The sequence below is a fragment of the Columba livia genome, chromosome 1 (genome assembly GCF_036013475.1).
Source record: "Columba livia isolate bColLiv1 breed racing homer chromosome 1, bColLiv1.pat.W.v2, whole genome shotgun sequence".
NCBI lineage: Eukaryota > Metazoa > Chordata > Aves > Columbiformes > Columbidae > Columba > Columba livia.
In genome coordinates this window covers 173,638,423-173,661,045 of record NC_088602.1, presented here as the reverse complement: position 1 = coordinate 173,661,045, position 22,623 = coordinate 173,638,423, and the positions used below count along the sequence as shown (strand labels likewise).

Sequence of the window (22,623 nt, the reverse complement as noted above, 5' to 3'; positions counted from 1 at the left end):
TTGCTAATTGGCATCAGCACCCCAAAATCCTAACAATAAGTGAGGACCACCTATCTAGCTAGCATAGTAACCTCACTGTGCCTGGGGGAAGCTAAGGGGTAGGGACAAGGATATGGAAACTTTTGCCACTTGTCAGTGCCAGGATTGGGGTTTGATCAAAAAGATACAAACCCCAAGATAATTTTTAACAGAGTAAGGCAAACTAGAGCCAAAAAACTGTTGCAAATTAATTTTATTTCTAATTCCAGAGTTTGGCCTGTTGTATACATATATGGACACACATATATTTGTATGTATCTTTAGTAAAAAAACCTAAATCCATAGTAGTCACTGTTAAAGTACTGTGTCCTTGAGCCACCTCCTTCACCTCCTGGATTTTCTGCTTTAGGAGATGGAAGCAGTTGAGATGCACTCTTATTAAAGGTGATTAAAAGGGCTGAGGGAAGGGGAGGGGAGGCTGCTCCAGAGCTTTTACTGAGGGGCCGGGGTCTTTCCCAGAGGAAAGCTCAGCCATGGAGGCTGGGTGCTGCTCCAACAGGGAGGCAGGACACACGCTTGGAGATGTGATGCTGGACTCGTGCCTGGGAGTCAGTGAAACGTGAAGCGTTGCCTGGCTGAGCTGAGCAGCACACTGAGCAGCACACGCCAGCTGAGAAAAGAAGCAATTAGGGAGATGGAAGAGGAGGAGTGATGGGAGGGGAAGGGGGAAGAAGGACGAGCAGCAGGAAGGAAGAGGGAGACAGATTGATTTCACAGTTACTGGAATCTCTAACTACATCAGTCACATTTCCTTTCAGCAAATGTTCCAGCATAAGATTGTGGCTGAATCACATGGTTCATGGAAAGTTCAACTCCCCCTATTCTTTTTATCATTAACCATCAACTTGGGGCTGTTGCTGTGTGTCATGCCCCACTCGCCCTCACATCCCCCAGCTGACTCTTTTGGATGGATGGCCTAAAAACACCTTGGGATGCTCCCTGGGAAGCACTGAGGAGGAGGGTCTGCCTGCTTTTCACTACAATCCCCATGGCAGGCTTTTTTTTTACTCTGCTCAGAAGAGCATCTTGGGTCTGACAACATCCTACACAGAAAATCTCTTTCTCTGAGAGGCAAGTGAGCAAGATCAGGAATGAGTGCCATGTGAGTGTAGGTCTGATGGGGAGAAGGCAGAGATGCACTTTTCTCAGCTCATGGTTTGATTCAGCCAGCCCAGCACTTGAGTGATCCTGGTGTACACTCCATAGTGGTTTGGACGTGCGCATCCCATTCCCCAGCTGACCAAACCAGCCAGAAACCACCTGCCACTGGGTTCCTTGCAGGCCAGTGGACCTCCAGAATCACCCTAGAGAAAGGGAAAGAAAAATGGGGTGATGGTCATGCATCAGCTTCTCTTGCTGGATGGTTATGTTGGCTTTGAGTCCCTCTCTATGCAGATTCCTTTATCTGCTCAACTCATGCCTGGGACATCTGCAACACCCCTTGTATTTCAGACAGATGTCAAAACCAGTATCCAGTGCAAACATCCCACCCATTGTTGCACTCCTTCATCACGCAAATTCCTCCCCCTGAGGCTGGTCCTAAGAAGCTGAGGAAGCTGGTTGAATTTAACTGGATACTCAGAGGGATGTGAGACAGAGGAATTCCTTGGGGTTGGTAGCAATGAAGGGACAGGTTATTGTGCATGACAGATGCTATTGGGTCTGAGGAGGTAAGAAACTGATGTAGACATGTGAATTGAAAGTGAGAGGTAAAGAGCATGGGCTGAAATGGAAAATGAGACATTTAAGTATATTTGGATCCTGTCTAAGACAAAGGTACTGGGAAGAAGTGGTCTTGAGAGCTGTTGTTGGCCACGTAGATCAGAAGAAGTGTTGGGGGAGTCAGGCATTTTATGGCCTTTTCACCCTCATTTCAGGCTATGGAGTGTATTTGGGAGACCTGGAACACACCCAACCTCCAGTAGTCAGCCCTGATCCCACAATTGCTCTGTCACCTGGCAGGCATCTTTCTTGCCCTTGTGGTACCCAGCACATAGCATCCTGGGAGAAATCATGTAGTGATAGGCCTCGCTGCAGATGTCCTGCTGGATGAGCTGCACGTCCACCTTCTGCAGAACATTACTGATGTGTCCTGTGGAGTAGAGCACCAAAAGCAGTGTAGGTGAGCAACCGTGGAGCTTTCTGCCATTTACCGTGGTCCCCCAACCCATGCCCATCTCACTGCATGCTGAAAGCTGCCATCTGAATTATTGTTCTGCTCTTCACTGGCATTGTGGTCGCTGGCTTTCAGTAGAGTACTTGATCTGTAGGGAAGGAGTAATATTCCCCTGCAGTACCGTTCCCTACAGGGGTATGCTGTAGGCACATCAGCTTTTGGGACAAGGGGGATATTGGTTTGGGGAAACCTCTCAGATATCAGAGTTTTGGGTTTGCCTCTCATTGAAATGGTTATTAAGCTCTTCTGGCTAAGTATGCAAACCAGGATTGTCCACCTTTGGATAGATCTCTGAGTGTTTCCATTTAGGAAGCAACTGAAGAAAGTGTGTGTGAGTGAAGGCACTAAGCTGACCTAGGTGAGCATTCCTGTGTCAGGCGCTACTAGAAAACAGTCTGGGCTTGTTTGTTTTCCCTATGGGGAAAGGAATATGTAGGGGTCATGCCCATACAGCTACACTCTTCCTCACAAAACAAAACGGACACATCCGTACCACCCCATGGGAACAGGTCTTGGCCCATGCTGTACCCCAGCAGTGTGTGGGTTCTCTGTGGTCAAAATGGTCAAATAATACCAGGGCACATGTTAACAATTACACTATGTAATTTTCAGGGGACTCTGTGCTGCTCCCATTGAATTTGCTAGGCCAGGTTTTGCTGAGGGGACCCAGGTCCTAGAGTCTTTGATGTGGGGAAAAATGTTGCTGCAGAGGCCACAAAATGGTGTGCCTGGGAGACACAGTTTTGATTTGATGAAGAGCAGGTTTTTCATCTCAACTGTCTCCAGTCAGACACTGCCCCTGGGGAACAACCAAACAGGATCCCACGTGTCTTTGTAAGCATGGGGCTGGGCTTTGAGACTGGGACTACTCCATGCTGTGACCATGACTGAATAGCCTCTAGACAGATGCCTAATTTCTGAAGGGCTGTTCTAGTCTTCAGATGAAGGAACACATGCCGTACCCAGACTCTCATGCCTGCCTCTCTGAATGAGGTTTCAAGGCACTCAGCAGGTAATTTTGTTCAACCTGTGACCCAAAATCAAAAGGCGTGAAGAAGGCATAATGCTTCGGAGTGAACAGAAGTCTATTCTGCCTACTCCACATCTGAATCTATGTTTCTGCCTTGGCTCTGCTATGGTAGTCCGCCAGCAAAGACCTTGCACCTACCGCCTTCCTTGAGGGCTCCCCAGCCAGTGATCCAGCAATGAAGGCCAGGCTCAAAGAGGTGAGAGGGAGCAGGCAAGCAGATGGGCTGGATTAAAGGTGAGATGATCACAGGATGGTCCAGCTGGAGCAGGGCCACGTCATAATCATGGCTGTCCTCCTCATAGTAAGGGTGGAGGAAGAGTCGGTTCACCTTGAAGGACACCTCCATATGGCTGGTGGTATTTTGCAAATATTTGCCCAAGTAAACGGTCCAGATGGAGGCGGAGGCCAGTCTGTAGGATGCAGCAGAGAAGATAACTCATCACATGAACAGAGAAGGCTGGGGAGAGCCTGGTTGCTTCTGTCACAGTCTTTTGAGGAGTCTCTGATCTGGATGATCATCTCCCTCAGAGGGGCCTCTTTTTTTATTTGGCTGTTGATGTCAGGAAACTAGGTGGGACATCTCTTTGAAGCCTTGACCTGCTTGTACAGTGGGACCAGCTTTGGGCAGACACTCATACACATAGGAAACTTGCTTATTTTCCTCAGCAAAGCAGGCTCAAATGTGTACGTAGGTTAGGCGAGCAAGTGGGCTGGTCATGTGCAAGTGACTATGATAGGGCAGAGGGCAAGAGTTGAGCTGGTGAAGCAGAGCTGCAAAGAGAAGGCGACATGGAGAAGGGGAGCAACCCCTGAGAAATTTCTAAGAGGGTGTAAACTGAGGAAAGGAGCTCAGAGATGAGGGGTTTGAAAGTTATGACAGCCCTTTACAGAAACAGGGGCTACAGCTGGGGACAGGCTAACAGGGTGACACGTCTGAGAACAGAACAGCTAAGAGCTAACAGCCAAGGGAAATCCTGTCTCCAGCAGGAGGTGAGCAGCAGAGGGGAACTTACCCTGGACCACAGCAGGAGGAAGCAGGAAGAAGGCCGGGTCTAGACTCAGAGTCCTGTCCACTTTTTGCCTTACTTGTTTTCACCCACACTGCCCTGCTGTGTGTGAAAAACTCCCTGGTTTGGTTTGACTGTCTCTCTTGCTCCAAACTCCCCTTCAGGACTCACCTCCAGCCTATTGCTTGCACTGGCTGCTGCCCGTAGCACAGTCCACCCCTGGCTGCTGCTGTTCTGCTCCTCTTTGTTTCCCTTACTCTTTATCTATCACACCATTTAAATTCTCTACCTGACAGGCACACAGATATGCCATCTAACAGGACTGTGCTAGCTTCATCAGTCCTGCATGGGGACACTCCAAAGTAGACAGGTCCAGCCCGTATGGGCCACTTGAAAGGCCTGCTCCTAGTGCTGGTGGTCTTCCTTGCAGGGTTGTAGGACACAGGCTGGAGTGTAGGCATGGGAGGAGCAGGGTTAGGTGAGAAGTGCAACTGCAAAGCAGCCCTAGTCCTCTTGAGGCTGGTGTCCCCATACAGAGGATGACCAGCATCTCCTCCTCCTTGAGCTCACACAGTATCAGGAGGGAAAGGGGAGCTGGGGAAGTCCAGCAGCAGTAGTAGCTGGGGAGCTGGGGGATCCCCACTGTCTCACTGATACAGGAAAATGGGAGTTTGGAGAAGGTGAAGACCGGGTCTGAGGGTGCACACTCCTTCCACCACCCAAACCTGTTGCCCAGCACAGCTGTGGGCCTTCCTCTTCCTCACTTCTTTCCAGTTTGAAAGAATGAGTGGAACCCTATGATTTGTATGTTACTGCTGCTGTCGTGGTACATACACTGGTGGAAGGAACTGGGTGAGATACCATGCTTCCTCCTGAAAGAGCAGGGCCTGAGGGTGGACAGCATGGGACCCAAACAGCATCCTCAACAAGTAATGCTATCCTGGCCCCATTCTAGCACAGGCTGACACCTCCATGGTTGTAACAGCATGGGGCAAGCCAGAGCCAAAGCAAAGGTAGAGCTGTGAAGTATCTTCTTCCAATACCATTGCCCTCCCAAAGCTGCTTTGTGAATCCCAGCACGGCCCCTTTTCCCCTGCACGCACACCCACGTACTAGTGCATGTATCAATGCCCCTTTCTGCAGCTCCAGGCCATGGAGAAGCATGGTACGGGTGCCAGACAAGGGGTGTGGCTTCTCCGTGACATTTTCACAAGCTGGATGATCCTCCCATCATGCATGACATGGAAAGCAATGAAAATCCTTCTTCTGTTCAGCAGTCTCTCCTCTCCATTTACCTCTCATCCTGGAAGCAGTGGGCAGCTGAGACCACCCAGCGGTCAGCAATGAGTGTTCCCCCACAAATGTGGTTTCCCCGAACTTGCAGGCTGGCCTGCCATGGCCATTCCCCTTCCACGGAATTTGCACCACCCACAATCCTGCTGAGAGGGGCTTGCAGTCCACAGTCTGAGGAGGAGAGACAGCAAGTACTTCAGGGAAGGAAGGGAACATGATACACTGTGCGTGCCCTTCCTTTCCCACTTAACTGACTGATGGGTTGGACCTCTGCTCCCTTGCCTTACTTAGTCAGCAGATGTTTTATGTACTGCCCAGGACAGGTCTAGCGAGCGCTCTCTCTCAGCACATGCCCTGACAGACGCCTGCACAGCCTTACCCCACCTCCAGCTGCAGCCTGGGGATGCCTTTGGGCCAGCACGCTGTCTGTGCCACATGTTGACCTGCCGGGGAACCCCTGTAGCCATTCCCTTTTGCTGCTCATGGAGGCTCCAGAAATAACAAGCAGGGAAATCAAAACATGAGCTTTCTCCCTGCCAGTGACCATACAGTCACGGGTGATTTTCCCGGCTGGAGCCTTGTTGCATGACTTCACATAAGCTAGCACAGTGGTCCAACAGGCAGCCTCTGGGCAGGACCTGGTCTGTGGGACAAGTCTGTCTGGCCCGATGCCTCTGCCTGAAGGAGATGGAGAGCAGCTGTCCAAAGAGCAGACAACGCCTCCTGGCAACACAGCACAGAGACCTGGCTCATCACTGCTGCTGCTGTCACTGCAGAATGGAGCAATGGCACTGCTGCCACGGGGCCGGGATAGGGTGGTGGAACAAGGGAAGGAGGGCAGCCGGGAGAGGGGTTGACCTGCAGCTACATGGCATCCTGAACCTGCCTGGCTGATGTGCGACTGAGCATTTCCTCACCACAGCGCTTCTCGTCAGACAGGTCCTTGCAGTCTGCAATGGTGTCACACAGGGGGTTGGGTTTCTTCACACAGGTCCCATCTTCACAGCGGTAGGTGAAAGGACCACAGGGAACCCCTGCAAAAAGGAAAGGGATCCAGGGCTGAGGGAGGGCAGCAGGTTGTAAACACAGCCTGAAGGCCTTTGAGTGGAAGAAAAAAGGCAACAAAGAGCTTGGGAGAACTCCATAAATGATGACAGGGAATTTCCTGAGCAAGTTTGGTCAGCTACAAACAGAGCAAACATTGTGAGCAGGTTAGGCATGTTAACTCCCAGCTTCTGCCCTCATCTCACAAGATGGGAATACGCTACTGACAGCCTTGGCTTGAGCGTGGGGAAGGTATTTGTCAGCCCCATGCCATCCCCTCCCTACCTTCACTGCACTGCTCTTCATCGCTTCCATTGATGCAGTCCCGTTGTTGGTTGCAGATCCTGCTGAACTCAATGCAAGTGCTGTCCTCACGGCACTGGAACTTTGCAGGGCACACTGCATGGAAGGGGAGAACCCAGGAATCAGACACACAAGACAAGGCATCAGGTGTGAGGTCTGGGTCCTAAGTGAACCCATAGGATCTGCAGCCTATTTCCCCACCTCATAAGGTGTGCTTAAGCCCAGCTTTGATATAGTGCAGCTGTGTAGTCTTTGCCTGATCTACGTTGTAGGTATGTCTGCACCCTCTCTCACACTTTGCTGATGCTGACTTAATTTTTCTTGACGTTTCGGCTTGGTCTCAGACCTTCCTCATCATTATGGCCTTGCTTTGCCATCACCTTGGTTGACCCCCAGGTTACCATCACCAAACCTGGTCTGCTTGTGTTGTTCAGGTTCTGCAGGACTGCATACTGTCCGGTGAGGTCACTGTTCCTCCTGCGTTGCTGTGACCCTCAGCTCATGGGTCACCTTCCCCTACAGAGCAGCTGCTCCCCTTGCCCTCTGATAAGTAAGTTCTGAACAACAATTCAGGATTCTTCAAAGTCCATGAGCTCTGATAGCTGCTGGGGTTAGAGATGGGTCTAGGGTGCCTACATTTTTACAGCAGGAACTTGTCCTGTGTTTGTATGTATATATGTGCAACACCAAACACGATAGGCCAGTATCTCGAGGGCATTTTCTCACTGCAATGACTACAATTTCTTCAGTAATTAACGTGAGGCTTACAGATGACTAAAGGCACCTTCATATGTTCTTTCATAGATCTGAAGCAATGTGAACACTGATTTTAAAAACAGGGACTGTTCCATATAGACATGGAGTGAACAAGCAGACATGCGACAGTGGCAAGAGAATAAGAAAGGAGAAAGCATGAGATATTCATAAGGATGCATATGTATACATGTCTATATGAGGGATGCAAGCAAGCTCTGATGTCAGACAGATAGATGATGAAACAAAGTGCACCATCAGCAAGGCTGCAGGCAATATAGAACCAAATCTTGGTGATCTTGTGAGACCTCTCACATTTCCAGCATTGAATTAAAGCTTCCTTAAGAAAGATTTCTCCTTCCTTTTACTTCAGACTTTTCTATACCTTCCCCATAATCTTTCAGAATTGACCACTCTCTCCAGTGTTTCAGGAATCTCTCTGTCTGTGGAAAAACAGCTGTAGGGATCAGCTAATGAAAAATTGGTGGTGGTAGCAATGTGATGTACCCCTCAACTCACACCGGGGATGGGAGAAGAGAAGAATTAGGTGTCAAGCCTGAGTGCAAATAGCTATTCCTATGAGAATGGGCCTTTTCAGGAGTCCTGGGATGCTGGGGGTTGTGTCTCCATCAGCACTAACTGCTGTTGGCAGAAGAATTGATGGTTGATTGAGGACTTAGATGCTCCCAAGCTGGGGTGCAATATATGGGTGAGGATCTGTACAGATAAAGTGTCACAAATGACCTGGGGGGAAAGGGAGACAGCAGGGCAGTGGAAGGGCTTGGGGAGGTCTGGGCAAGGTGGGAGGGTTGGGAGGGGAATGTTGAGTGGTATGACAGCAGAGGGGGCTGTAGGCCAGGGCTGAGGTTGATTGTTGGACCTGTGTATGGGGAAAGCAGGACAAGGTAGGGGACAGCACGGGCAGGGGCCTTACTTCAGGTTGTCTGGTGTTCTTGGTGCACAGGTATTAGGGGCTTCTCCCAGGACCACTGTGCTGTGCACAGGAGCAAGAAGTGTTGCTGTTCCTTCTTAAGAAGACTGAAGCCACAGGGCAGTGGGACGAGGCTTTTAATGATGCAGAGGTTTGAGATCCTGGAGGGGGGCGTGCGAGGCTGTGCCAAAGCCAACTGAATCCTTCCCATCTCTCCCTATCTTTAGAGGAGCAAGGGGCTGTGTCCTGCTGAGACCAGAGTCCAGTGGGGGGAAGAAATCACTCACCACAATTTCTCTCATCCAATCCATTGGGGCAATCTTTGATTCCGTCACAGGCTGGAACACACAAGCCATTCACTGAACACAGGAACTCCCCGGGACAGGCTGTGAAACCACCAGAGAGAAGTTAGTCCCCAGTGACTGGAAACCTCCTTGCAGCAGAGCATCATGACTTGAAAGTGGAGCGTGGAGCTGCACACCTTCCTGACCACACATGTGCTGCGTGGCATGCAGGCGGCCCTTGCTGCACTCCCCAGAATCTGCCACGTCATCTGCTCTGAACAAGAGCAAACAGTGACAGGGTATGCAACAGGGGAAAGAAGGCTCTTTCCCTGCTTCTCATTGTACCGAGAGGCAAGGCAACCACATGCCTGGCATGCTATACTTCTGTGCTGCTTCACGACTCCTGAATGCTGCAGGAAAGCTGGAACAGGTTCTTTGAAGTTGTTATTAAAACTTGGTCAGGGCGTTGAAGGGGTCAGTGTTAGACACGTGTTGCCAGGTGCACGTATTCAGGGACTGGTATGCACTACAGGCACCCTTTAGGAGAAAGGTGGATAAATCTTGAAAAGGCAGATAGTGGGCGTGCATTTGAACATGTGTGTATGTGTATTTGTCTGCGGTTTTGTTTTTCTCTCACTTACACAGATTCCAAGGTGAGCAGGAAACAGCTCTAAGAGCTCTTGTAATTTAAATAAAAGTCGCTTCAAGCTGGAAATGCTCTCTCATTGAGTCCCCAAGGCTAGTCCATGATGTGGGCATGGGGCTGAGACTGAAGACAACTCTCTGACTTTGGGCTCTGGTGCATGGATTCTCTGGCAACATGAGGCAGGGCCACATGTGCTGGAGCAGCTTCACACGTAAATGCCTCTTCTTTTTGGGAGATCAGTGGTGTGTGCATAACCAATTTGTGAGCATGTGCCCAAGGGACAGATGGCCTCTGGGGATCAAGGGATATATCTTGTGTTTCTCCTAAGACAAGCCAGGTGCACAGGGGCTGCTGGTAGCCACCACCCCACTAAGGAACAGGAAGAAGGCAGAACTTACGGTCAGATTGGTTGTAGAGGCTGTAAGCGGCCTGTACGCCTGGGCCAGTTAAGGAGATCTGTGAGGTGAAGGTGATGGTGATATCAACTGAGGATGTGACCGGGATCCGCTCGGCGTAGGCTTGCAGAGTCCGCAGGCCACACAACCTGAGGGGCAAACACAGGCAGGATGTCCCAGGCGGGGAGGGAGGAGAAGACAACAAAGTGGGGCAAGGGAGTTTGGTGGGGATGGGGTGTGAAGGGGGCTACACAGACTGGGGGTGTGTGGGAAGCCAGGAAGGCAAAATGCCTTCAGTACATGATGAGATTATGAAGAAGCAATGGTTTCCCATTGTGTGATTTAAACCCATGCTGAAGAGCTGACACTGGATCTTGCTCTGCCTGGTCACATCTTGCTGAGTGAGCAAGGACAGAATGAAGAAGGACTAACCCTGGTGAAACAAGGGGTCATTTCTGGACGCAAGACAGTATAACTAACCTAGGTGTTCCCCCCCAAATGGCTGAAGAAGAGATGTGAGGAAGTCCCAGAGATAAACAGGAGTGAAAACACCATCAACACATTAATGCTGTGGTGGGAACTGATGCAGAGAGAGAGGAAACACCTGGAATAACCGTGATATTCAGCACGGAATAACTGGGGACAACAGGCCAAAATTAGGCCTGATAAACAGGGCAAAACCAGTCTGTGGATGTGGTGACCCAGTTCTGACCTCAGACCATGTGTGAGTCCAAAGTGATCCTACTATCTTTGGACATTTCCCACTTTCTAGGCAAGTACTGAATTCAGGCCACACAAAGCAATTAGTTTCTTACATTTATCTTTCGAAAGAAGCCATATTGTAGAAACTGTGGCACTGACAGTTTAAGAGAAGAGAACAGGGAGAGAAAAAGTGAAAATCCTAAGCCAGGGGAATGTAGCTTCTGGATCAAACCCCTCAGAAGAAAAGAAATTACCTCCACAGGAGCAGTGGAAAGGAAGTTGATGGGCTAGGGGAGGTTTTGGAGGGAAAGTGGCAATTTTGCAGTAAGTGGAAGGGAAAACAAAAGCCATTGAGCTCAGGCCTGCTTTGAGGAGGTGGCAGTGCAGCAGCTCTTGGTCCTTTGCACGTGGGTGGTGGTGGGCAGCAGCCCTAGCTGCATATGGATGCTGATTTTTGGAAGTTCTGCAAGGGAAAATGGCTGAAGTCAAAGCAGGAGGATGTGGAGCTAGGTGGAAGATTTGTACAGAGGTGGATGAGAGGTAATAGCACACAGATAATATTGCAGAGGTTGTGACAGGCAGATTTGCAAACACAGGAGACGTGGGAGGACTCCAAGGTTACACACAGAGGAGAAAACTAGGAAGCCTGATGCAAACAGCAAGACAGAGAAGGCAGGCTGGTAGCTCAAAGCATATCTGTAAGAAATGTGCTCACTGGAGAGCCTGCAAACAGGAGACGCTGAAAAAGGAGTAGACAGGCAAGGGGCACCAGCACAAATAGAGGCTGCTGAGTGTGGTGTTGGGCTCTCCTTCCTCTGACCTGGTGGCTGAAGTCAGCAGGGAACCTGCAGAGGTGTAAACCCAGTTTAATCCCACGTGGGAAGTGAGGAACAGAAAGCAGAACCCCCGCACACACCTTCTATTCTGAATTATCCACTGGCCTTGGGTACAGGGCAGCTCGTGCTTCTGTCTGCTGAGTGCGTAGGCATCGAACCACAGGCTGACCCCATAGTCGAGGGATGGGACCTGCAGGCAAGGGGGTCCAGAGCAGAGTGGAGATGGCTCCTGTGAGTGCTGCGGCCCACTCCAGATGACAAAAACGAGCAGGGTAGATGTGAAGGGGAGAGCTGCAAATTGGCACATTGCAAGACAGAAGGAAGCACCATCTAAACTGGGGGCATGCCACAGCTTAGGGTGGCTTTGCTGCTAGTCTCAAAGTATGGTAATCCCTAGCAATTTCCAGCAATCTGATTCTGCCTAAAGAACTCGTCTGGAGTCCAGATTTCAGATTACTCCTCAGGTATGGCATCTCTGTGCCAGCATGCAATATTAGACTCCTTCCCCTTCAGAAACAGACATTATGTGGAGGCTAGGCAGGCTGTCACCCTGTCCTTGCTTCTCAGGATGATCCGACTGATACTGCTATCTGTAACCCCCTAATGTGGGGAGTGCCATGCGGGTATCAGGGAGGGAGTGGATGCTCTTTCTGGAGCTGGTTCTTACCGTCATGTGCCAGGTGCACTGAGTGATGGGTGAGTAGTAACTGGGGTAGTGTGGGGTGCTGATCTTCCCCTGCAGCTCCAGGCCTTCCCGCAGAGTTATATTCAGTTCACAGGCTGTAAATGCAGACATCAAATCCCTGATAGCTGTCAGCTAAACCACAGCCTGGGCATACTAGCTACCTATCCCGTTGTAGGAGAGGAGAAAAGGGGCTGTAAGGCCTGATGCTAAAGGTGACTTGTATGTTTCACCATCCCTCCTCAAGAGGACATTTCTACCTGGCAAGACTCTCAGCCTCCTCCTCTTTTTCAGGGAAGGGTAATGGTAATATATATTGCTGCTTTCGACTCTTGCATTGCATTGACATTTATCTGCAAGTGCATCTAGATGTGATGTCCAAGCCACATCTGGTCTGTCCATGCCTGAGAGCTTGGGCTTGCTCTTGAGGTATCACAGTCACTCAGGTCCTGCTTGCCAGAGCCTGGCATGTAGAGACTCAAGCCAAATGCTAACGTGTTAGTCCAGGTGAAGATGCAAAATCTAACCTGCTCTTTACTGACCACCTCTTCTTGCAATCTAGAGTGAATTCTGCCTCTAATGCAGATAGAGCATCTCTAGGAGTGGTAATTTTGTAGAATATAACCTGTAGCTATGGCAAACCTCTTCCAGCCTTTCTCACCTTTGAGGGGCACTGCCTGTGCTGAGAGGATGAAGGGGTCATAGTAGCTGTACATGGCTTTCTTCCACACAATGGACATGACAGGGCCTGATGAAAGGACTTCCACAACGGGCTCCTGCCGGCTGCAGCCATAGATCCTGAGGACCAAGAGATAAAAAGATGGGAGTGAAACAAGCAACAAACAGACGAAAAAGAAGAAGGAGAAAGAGAGACTATGGAGGTCTGTGTTATCCATAGCAAATGCCTGCTGTGAGGCACTAGCTGAATCAAATAAAGGGCCAGCAGAGAGACAACTCATGCTGCTGCAATCTCAGACTGAACAGCTGCCTCTGTGATATCCCACATCAGTGACTTCGGCTGATCAGTGAGAGGCAGGTTCTGCATCAAAGAGAATTTCCTCTGATGTAGTCTAACACCTTCCCCTGCTGCGGTGTGTTGTGCCATCCTACCCGGCTTCCCCGCCATGCTCACCCTGCTCAGGAGCTACCTACGAGGTAATGAGGTGTTTCTCCAGGGGCCCGGCTGTGTCATACATAGCCAGGCGGTCTCTGCAGTCCGGGAGAGTCCACTCCAGGCGTAGCTTAATCATGTAGCCCTCGAGGCCGTGGAGGTGCCAAAGACAACTAGAGGCCAGGTAGTCAGGACCCTCCAGCCTTAGTACATCATCATCCTGGACATAGCTGTACCTGTAGCAACCTGAATCCAAGGGGAATATAGAAGGATTTAAACCTCAGGGTGATATAAATGGAGACAAAGAGGGCTTAGGGATGGTTGTAAAGGAAATTAAGACATGGGATTGCCACTTGGGATATCAGTGTGAGCCCTATGTTGGGGTATGGCTGACTCCTCCCAGTGATCTCAGTTTACTTCTACATTTGTTGCAGTAGCATTGGCTCCCTCATACTGTTGCCCCAGTTTCTCTATAAGAACTGTCACCTTTCCCTTAGTTAAGCTAATACTGCCTCAGGCTTTATTAAATATCAGCACGACACAGTTATCTTCTGCTGGCTTCACCTCTTTCTCTCTCACCCCCATATTCTTCCCAGTTTTACATTCCCCTTATCTGATTTCCAGGTTTCAGCAGGCTTCCAGACCAGGATTTTTGAGTAAAAGTTGGCTTAAAGGTGAGTTTCTAATAGCATATCTACCACAAGCTGCCAGTCACAGCCCTTATGACACTGCCTGAAATTACTAAAAGCACCTTCAAATTTTGCTAAGACAACAGACTCCTAAATGACTGACAGCACATCCAGTACGGAGCCAGACAGGGAAATCCCCACCCCACTCAGTAGGTTTTCATAGGGCCTGGAATTTGCACTGTTGTACCAGTACACCAAGCTATTTGACAGGACTCATCAGGACAGGGACAAGACTAAGGTGCCTGCACTGCCCCTGGGAGCTGGTGTCTCTGCAATGAGGTGTGCCACTGGGGCAGAGATGTTTGGGTGCTCTGAGTGGTCCAGCACATAGCTGCATCATGTAGTTTGGATCTGGCCAAGCAACAGCACTGATGCTCCCTTGTTACTGTTCCCACCTCCCCTTCCCAGGATTTACAGTTCCAGGAAGCCGACAAACTTTCTGTCCCCTGTAAAAAATCCCTCCCACAAAGGCACAAACTCAAAAAGAAAGCAAAAGATAGCCTACCTAGCGTGGATTTCAGCACTACTATATCTTTCACACTGGATTCTGTTAGAAAGAAAATATATAAAGGAAGATAAACAAAAAGATAAACCAGCAGTATCTGAATGGTAGGTAATGACTCTCTCCCTTGCTATGTAAAGGGCTCCCTTAAAACCTTGGCTTTGGGCATGCTCCAGGAGCTTCTCTGTCTGCTCTCGGGGACCTGTTTCAGTCATGCCTTACCTACCCCATCTGTCTGCGAAATCTCTCTAACCTCTGCCCCAGATACAACAGTCCCAATTCATGCTTTCCAGCACACCATGGGTTTCTCAGCCTTTTTTCCTTTCTTGTTTTTGTGTGCTATTCCAGGACTTCTTTTCCTTCCCAGAAGGGCTGGGCATTGCCTCAGGCAGCCACCCTCTCTTCTGTCAGCCCCACCACAGGGTATAATCCCACTTCCCAGAGCCTTCACCATATGCTTACACATCCCTCATTCTCCCAGTTTAAACAGCTCTCACTGAAATGCATAGTGAAGAAGGAGGTCTCTTTTGAAGACCACTGGTTGATAAGCTACTCAACATCCTTACAGAGTCCACATCTGGGAAAGGGAGATGCAGAGAAAGCCACCAGCAAAGACTATAAATCTGAGCAAAACAGAGCCACAGGGTGGATAACTCTTTTAGGACAGTTGGGCTTTGCTCCAGCCTCCCAGCTGAACTGGGAGCAGCCAGAGATCAGGTGCTACTGGGAATAATTGCCAAAACCAAAGGCACAGTGAGGTCAGTTGGGTGTGAGAATTGCTGTTGGTGCTTCCCTAGGTCAGGGCTTCGGTCTTTTGTAGCTCCCAAGCAGAGCTTTCAATTCTGTGGGGAGAGCGGTTTTGTCATGGTAAAAACAGATGTTGTGGAAAAGATGATCCTAGAGGCATAAGGCAGGCTCCTGGAGAAGCTCATGTGCTGTAGGGAAGGATGTATGTGAAGCTGATACTAAGTACTCATTTATCTGAAGGTAATAAAACTGACTTTCTTTAAGGAGAAACTCTTTAAGGGAAAGAGGAGGCTAGTGCCCTGGAATGAGTGTAGCTGTTAGTAAAAATAGCGCATCAGAGAGGTTGGAGAGCTTCCTGCACTAGTCAATTGTTTGCAGCTTTGTGTCTTAAGGCAGCCAGTGGCAAGAGTTAAAGTTTAGAGCTAAGCAGATCAGCAAATGAATCTCTCAGAGAGCAATGAAGTGCTAATGACTTGCTATTAGCTATTGCTATTTTTTCAGTCCAATTTTACAGAGCAAATGAAGCCAGAGGTTAAGTCACTGGCTTGTGGTCACTTTGGCCCAGCAGTAGATGTTTCTGGCCTTTGCCTTAGTTGCCAGACTGTGCTTCTGACTGGAGAGGGAAGTGGAAAGGACTAGGGAAAACAGAAGGAGCTGGAGAAACTATGGCTGGTGTGTTAATTTCAAAATAGAAAGAAGTGTCTTCTGCTGAAGTGAATAGAACAGTGAAGCAGATGCAAATGGAATAAGAGGGAACTGGAAACAACTAGAAGAATGCACCATCATTTTTATTTGTTTACGAATTACATTATGGAGTGAGTAAATGAAGGGAAAATACTAGATGGGTTGAACTGGAAGCATTTAACGTATTGTCTTGTGGTATCTTTTTTATGAAAATTTATTTAAGTTGGCTGAGCGTAAGGTCTTGTATGGGGGAAACAAATCATAAGTAGAACTAAGTGACTAATGGTAACTGAAGGAGGAGAGCTGTTCATGAGATGCTAATGCAGCTTCAGAATAAGATCTTAACAAAATAGTCTGAATGAGGGAATGAAAATAATTTTGAGGAAATCGAATTTTCTTTGGGGACACCAAAAAAAATGACCCCCAAATCAAAACAATTGATTTGTGAAGGGAAAAGTTGAAGAAAATACGGGTGGGTTATATTAAAATAAGATCAGCCTTAGAAAAATGAAAGATAAAGTGTCTGGGGGAAAAAAAAAAAAGAGCTGTAGCATTTCATGGGAAAAGGAAACTTGGAAATCAAAGTCCTAAGGGGAGAGAATAAACACAATGTGTTTTAAGACCTGTGAGGTTTGGGGCTCTGTAAAAGGGGTGAGATCAGGCTGGGAAGTTAAGCCTCATTATGAAGACCAAATACAAATTCCATTGGACTTGGATGCATTTAGTATAGACAGATTCCCCTAGTCCTTTATCTGACACATATTTCAGAACAGTCCTGTAGAGGTGGCTTTTTGAACAGGCTGTGATTTTCACTTTGCACAATGATAAATAATCCTTAAAATCATATGTCAGGAATTGAAGTGGCAACAACATTTTTTTTCTGAGAATAAGACTAGTGGTGACTCAGGTGTACACTGCCTTTGTTCTTCCCTCAATCATGTAGACTGTAATAATCTCCCAAAGGAAAGTAGGAGACTTAATTGCTTGCTATTTTTGAGTTGAGCTGATCAAAATCATGACCTATGTAAGGTCTCACTCAACAGAAGCCAAAACTAACGGGAGAAGGAGGAAAAAAATAGTTTCTTGGCTGGTCATGGTCAACTGTATTTCCAATAATCTTTAATCCTTCAAAGGAAAGATGTTTTTGTTGTTGTTATTGTTGTTTTGTGTTTTTTTTTTCCTTTGGTTTTTAAATCAAAATTCAGTTCTCCTTTATCAGGAAGAATCACGTAATCTCCTGATCCTCACTTCTTCCTGATAACCTTGTTGTTTCCCCTATCCCCCTTGGTAGTGACTTCTGGCCTCTTCTCCTAACCACCCTTCAGCACCTTATAGACCTTGCAGCATTTTTGACTGCTCAGGCCACAGCTGAGCAGCTGGTACTTACCCAGCAGAATCAGTGAGTCTGGGTTGACCCTGTACTCCGTCTGGTAGGACAGGCTGCCTGAGCTGTTGGAGCTGGTGGAGAGCTCTTGGTGGAGCATTGTGCTTACTCTCTCAGCAGTCATCTCCTTCTGCTGACTCTCAGGGATTTGGAGGGCAAACCAGAAGAAGAAGGTCAGAGCCCCCTCCCTAACAGAGAAACAGCATGTTAAACATCCTCCCTCTTCCTCTCCAGAATCACTGGAGAGGCAAACCCCAGAGATTAATGCCCTGCTGTTTTTCCACAAATCAGACACGTCTGTGTGGACTTTCCAGCTCACTGCTGTGACCCAGAGGAACCACTCTGAGTGGGGCAGTAGACTTGAGATAGTATGTCCATGGTGCTAGTTAATGCTCAGTCCTTTGGGGTAGGAAGCCATTTTATGCCATCTGGCTTCAATGATGACTGAACACAGTCAAATTAATGTGATAATTAATCAAGACTGGTCTAATGAGCAGTCTCATTTCAGGTAGTAATGACCTTTGGTTACTGCTGACCAGGGACTGAAAAGGAACACGTAAGACTTCATTGTCTCACCTCCCAGTGGTGACAAGTGGATGGTTTATGACTCAGTACCTCACCACAAGCCATTAATGCTGGGCAGGCTCAAGCTGCAGGAGACTGTGACTGGGAAAGCTCTGTTCAACAAGCTGGCAGAGAAAATTGGCTGAAGGAGGGGCAAGAGATGTTGAAACAAACTTTTGTTCAGTAAAAAGCTAGAGGAAGAATTGAAAATGAAACTTTTTTTTTTTTTTCTCCCCAGTTGAAAATGGAGTTGCATCAAAACTGTGATTTTCCTGAGCTTAAGGACAAACTAGGGCTGTAGATTTCCGTGGGAAAAAAATCTGAAGTAAATGTATACATCAGAATGGAAGTAACTTCAGCTTTTTTGATCTACTGTGATGACCTGCAAAGCTGTAGTCCCACATCTCTCCTATTCCACTGTTAAGCTGTTCCTAGGTAGACCACGTTTCTTGCCTGAAATACCTTTTCCATGGTGCATTCTGGCCTCTCTCTTCTGGTGCCTACAATCAGGCCATACAATTACTTTCTTGAATTACAGAAGTTAATTTCCAGCTGCTTAGTTTCTACTGAGAATACCAAGCCCAGATATTTTTTCAGTTCTTTCCAGTCAGTTTTTTTACTCTCTTGAACTTTTGCCTCTCTGAAAAATTTCTCAGTTTTGGCTTTTCATCATGACCTTGGATGAACATGAACATCAAAATATCCCTAGCTCTGTTGTGCTGGAACTGTTCTGTATCTGGACTGCCCAGCCTAACCTAGAGCTCATGTTGCCGACTGAAGCAGTTTATCATTGCCCAATTTCAGTGACACTGGAGTACAATTGACTGGGAGCTTTCACACATCAGCAAGCAAAAATACTCTGGGTGCTACTCACCCAAAGGCATACACTGTGCTCGAGTTGTAATATCGACCCAGTTGTGTGGCACGAATCAGTTCCTTCAGCTGCAACGAGAATGTAATCTGATAACTACCACACAATGTTACAGTGGAAAAGGACCTCTGGCCAACCATATATTTCATCCCTCTTGCTGTACAGACCCACCAAGTCTGTCACTCGGATGGAGGCACCTGACCCCTTCCTCTTTCTACTCACTGAACTGCCTGAAGGCCAGCTCTGGTCATGGAATTACCCTCACCATCTTCTGGAGCTTAGATGACTCCAACCAGAAGGCTCTGGACTCCACCTGCCCAAGGTCTGGAGAGTACTGGCGATTGAGGACCTGGAGTCTGCCAGAGTAAAACTGCAGGACGGATGGTTCCAGGTGCCATGGTCTGTAGTCTGCCAACAGAAGACACTACTGGATTACCTTGATGATATATAGGAGAGAGGGATTTTCCCCTACGTATGAGTCTGTAAAGATCACCCAGAGTCACTAATGCACTTTGGGCTGAGCATTGCTTTAACTACACCTCCTGCATGGGGACAAAACATGTTGCATTTTTACCTAGGAAATACCAGGTTGCTGCAGCAGCTCCAGCCAGCAAAAGAAAGATTATCCCGAGGAGCACATAGCGGAAGGAGTACCGTGAATTAATCTCTGATTCATCCTTTGAGAGGGAGCTGGTATCTTCCTCCTGTTCCTCGGCCTCCATTGGGGGCACCTGGTGACACAGCACAGCATGGTTAGCCTGGGGTTTCTGTACCCCTTTACGTCTGTCTCTGGAGGTGCTCCTCTTCCAAGATCTGTAGCCCCGAAAGAACTGTATGCTAGCCATCAAAGACTTGGCTCAGTGCAAATGTGAGTAAAATTCCTAGTTCAGTGGGAGACAGGCTTCCAGGACACTGTTCTGTCTATGCCTCCTGGGTAATCTCTCAATATTCGAAGGCAGTCCCTGGTTTTTGCTTCTGCCAAAGCTGCAAATGAGTACAAAATGAATTTCTCCAGAGACAAAAGTGTTGTCCTCTCAGGCTGGAAATGTTTCTAAAACTGCTATTTTATTGACCTAGAAATCAATGCAAAAGAAAATCCATAGCCTCCAATGGACACAGAAGTTGCAAACAGCAGCCCAGCCTGGGAGCCTGAAGTTGCACTTTGCCTGCTGTGCCATTTTGCTCTAGGTCCCTAAAAGTAAGCAAACCTTGCCATTCCCACCAGACCAAGTGTTCCAGGGCTAAGCCCATGCTGGCACTGACTCACTAGCTGAGCTAGTGATGAAAGAGCACCTGAACAATGTTCAGCCCTCCACCACCCTCTGCTTGTGCCAGGGGACACCTTCTGGCTTCCTTTGCCCCTCGTATACCCTAGGCTGATTCTTCTGCTTTCTCCTGACCAGCACCCCTTCTGGAAGGGTTCCACAAGGATCATCAAGTCCAAGTCCTGTTCCTACATATGACAACCCCACGGTTCACAACACGTGTCTGAGGACGTTGTCCAGTCTCTTCTTGAATACTGCCAGGCTTGGGGCTGTGACACCGCCCTGGGGAGCCTGTTCCAGTGCTCCACCACCCTCTGGGTGAAAAATCTTTTCCTAATGTCCAACCTAAACCTCCCCTGGCACATCTTCCTGTCACTCCTTCAGGCTCTGTCATTGGTCACTAAAGATAAGAGTTTGGCACCTGCCCTTCCTCCTCCCCTTATGAGGAAGCTGTAGCCACTATGAGGTCTCCACTCAGTCTCCTCTCCTCCAGGCTGAACAAACCAAGTGACTTTATCCACTCCTCATACGGCTTCCTCTCCAAACTCTTCACCAACTTTGCAGCCCTCTTCTGGACACTGTCTAGTAGCTTAATAACTTTTTTACACTGTGGCATCCAGAACTGCACACAGTGCTCCAGGTGATGCCACACCAGTGCAGAGCAGAGTGGGACAATCACCTCCCTTGAGTGGCTGGCAATGCTGTGCTTGATGCACCCCAGGACACAGCTGACCATCTTGGCTGCCAGGGCACACTGTTGGCTTGTGCTTGGCTCACGGCATCTGTGCGGGAGGACACAGAGGTCTCAGGGAATGCCTATGCCATGTCGATGTGTCTGTGAGTTGTTTCTGTGCTCAGTGGTGTTTGTGACCACACAGGCATGAATGCAGAGGAAGGACATGTTGCAGACGGTTGGCCTCGCACCTGTTTTAGCCTACATGGATAGCCTGGAGTGTTCACATGATAAAGGTGAGTGGTCTTCTCAGTCTCCTTGCTTTCCCCTTGTTACTGAGCCCTGAGCCCTCCAGGCTGCCTTGCAACACAAAAACACGCTCACACCAGATAACTCATTCTGAAACGTTAAACACAGCTTGGTGAACACCGACACTTGTACAAGCAGTCAGACACCTTCTTGCTGTAGCGCACCCTTCCAGAGAGACACATGCTACAAACAGGCCCAGCACAGATTGCCCTCCCTTGGTTCTTGTGGGCCACCTTTCTGTGTAACCTCTGGGGACGATCTCCTCCCCAGGAACCAGGTTGGGTGGTCCCGGAGAACAAGGGCATTTCTCTACTATCACAGCATCCCTCAGAAACAGCAGGAACAAGCAAAGAACCGCAGACAGAGGGGTGGGGGAAGGAGGGCAGGAAGCAGCCGTAGAAGAGCCTCTTTGTTAGAAGATTTGATGGTAGGCACTGGGGTTTCCCCCAGAGCTGCAGACCTACCTTTGAAACCTGCTGCTGCCTGTGAGGCCTGGCCCACACCCCCTACGCAAGCCAGCTCACGCACGCATGGAAGTGGAGGGAGAGGAGGACATCTATTTACCTGGGCTCAAGGTCTCCTCAGTGATCAATAATCTGATGCCATGTCCCTTCAGCTTGGCCTTTGTCCTGCACCGTCCTGCTGCAATGGGTCAGCACACCCCATGCAGTGTTTTTTTTTCTTTTCTGAAATGGAGGTTTTGGAGGCTTGCAGGGGGACAAGATCTGTAGGCAGAGCAGGGGGATCCTGGAAAAAGTCAGGGTAGGAGCACCTTCAGCTGTGCAGAGAAGAACAACCCAGGAGGCTAGTGCAGATAGCTTACAATGTCCTCCTCGGGGGACAAGAAGTTGCTGAGCAACTGACGTGTTTCGTAGCTACCCTCCTTGGTCCCATTGGAGGGAGAGGCAAAAAGCAGGGTGTCTGCTCCCTGGCACAGAGGTGGAGCAGATGCTGGCTGGCAGGTGTAGATTGCTTGAAGGAGGGAAGATGGCAGTAGGCAGTGGGTCTGGTTACTACAGTGGTCATGCAGATGAAAGCAAAGCACAGTGTCTCTTAGTCCTCACCTGCAAGACTCCCTCTGGTCTTCTTGTGCTTCTTGCTGCCCTGTCTCCTGACACTGGGCTCCCTGGACTCTGTGGCACCAGAACTCACTCCTTCCTGCAGCATCTGCTTTTCTTCCAGCCCCAGGTCCTCCCCTACCTTGCCTGTACCACCTTCTTCTTACAGCCCTGCAGCTCTGTATGTGCCCCTTTGTTTATCATGAAAAGCAACCAAGCCCCAGCTAGAGCAGAGTAAATACAGTTAGCCTGGGGGGCAGGGATGGGGACATAGACAACTATTGACCTGGGGCTGGGCTCCAGCCAGTGTCATTGACCTGGGGCTGAGCTCACTCGGGCCAGGGCTCATTTGGGCTTATTTTGTCATCTGGACAGGGATAGCTGTTTTCATCTCTGCCCCCAGTTCCAGTTTAGTCTCAGGCTGCATGAGGACCAAAAGCCATTGCTGTAGTTGCCTCGTGGTGGATTCTAGCAGATAAACATTACATGTGAGTTAAAAGCTTCAGTGTTTGACTGGGAACGGGTCAGTGTGGTTATCACGTCTAACTCATTGCTATATATATGGGAACTGAGGCATGCAATGACAATAAATGCTTTCAGAATTGCTTGAGAGATTTAGGAGACCAGATTTCACTTTAAAAAGTT

The 22,623-nt window shown here is 48.8% G+C and overlaps 1 protein-coding gene across 4 annotated transcripts; it reads right to left on the bottom strand.

Annotated features, from left to right (window-relative positions):
- Window positions 1–214: 214 nt before the first annotated feature.
- TMPRSS6 (transmembrane serine protease 6) lies at window positions 215–22,169 on the bottom strand. Of its 4 annotated transcripts, none has more exons than XM_065047750.1 (19): window positions 21,985–22,169; window positions 21,485–21,667; window positions 19,248–19,404; window positions 18,939–19,081; window positions 18,677–18,744; window positions 17,242–17,375; window positions 14,427–14,468; window positions 13,274–13,478; window positions 12,783–12,919; window positions 12,107–12,219; window positions 11,520–11,629; window positions 9,905–10,050; window positions 8,864–8,962; window positions 6,875–6,988; window positions 6,463–6,579; window positions 5,548–5,716; window positions 3,384–3,655; window positions 1,995–2,131; window positions 215–1,343 (listed from the first exon to the last, which is right to left on the bottom strand). In XM_065047750.1, exons 3-19 carry the CDS (start codon window positions 19,393–19,395, stop codon window positions 1,185–1,187), a joined length of 2,313 nt encoding a protein of 770 aa, XP_064903822.1. In that variant the 5' UTR covers window positions 19,396–19,404; window positions 21,485–21,667; window positions 21,985–22,169; the 3' UTR covers window positions 215–1,184. The 4 variants fall into 4 exon arrangements, with proteins under 4 accessions (XP_064903822.1, XP_064903811.1, XP_064903815.1 ...); XM_065047739.1 differs by having other exon boundaries at window positions 17,242–17,426; window positions 21,985–22,168; XM_065047743.1 differs by lacking the exon at window positions 21,485–21,667 and having other exon boundaries at window positions 17,242–17,426.
- Between the last annotated feature and the right edge of the window lie 454 nt (window positions 22,170–22,623).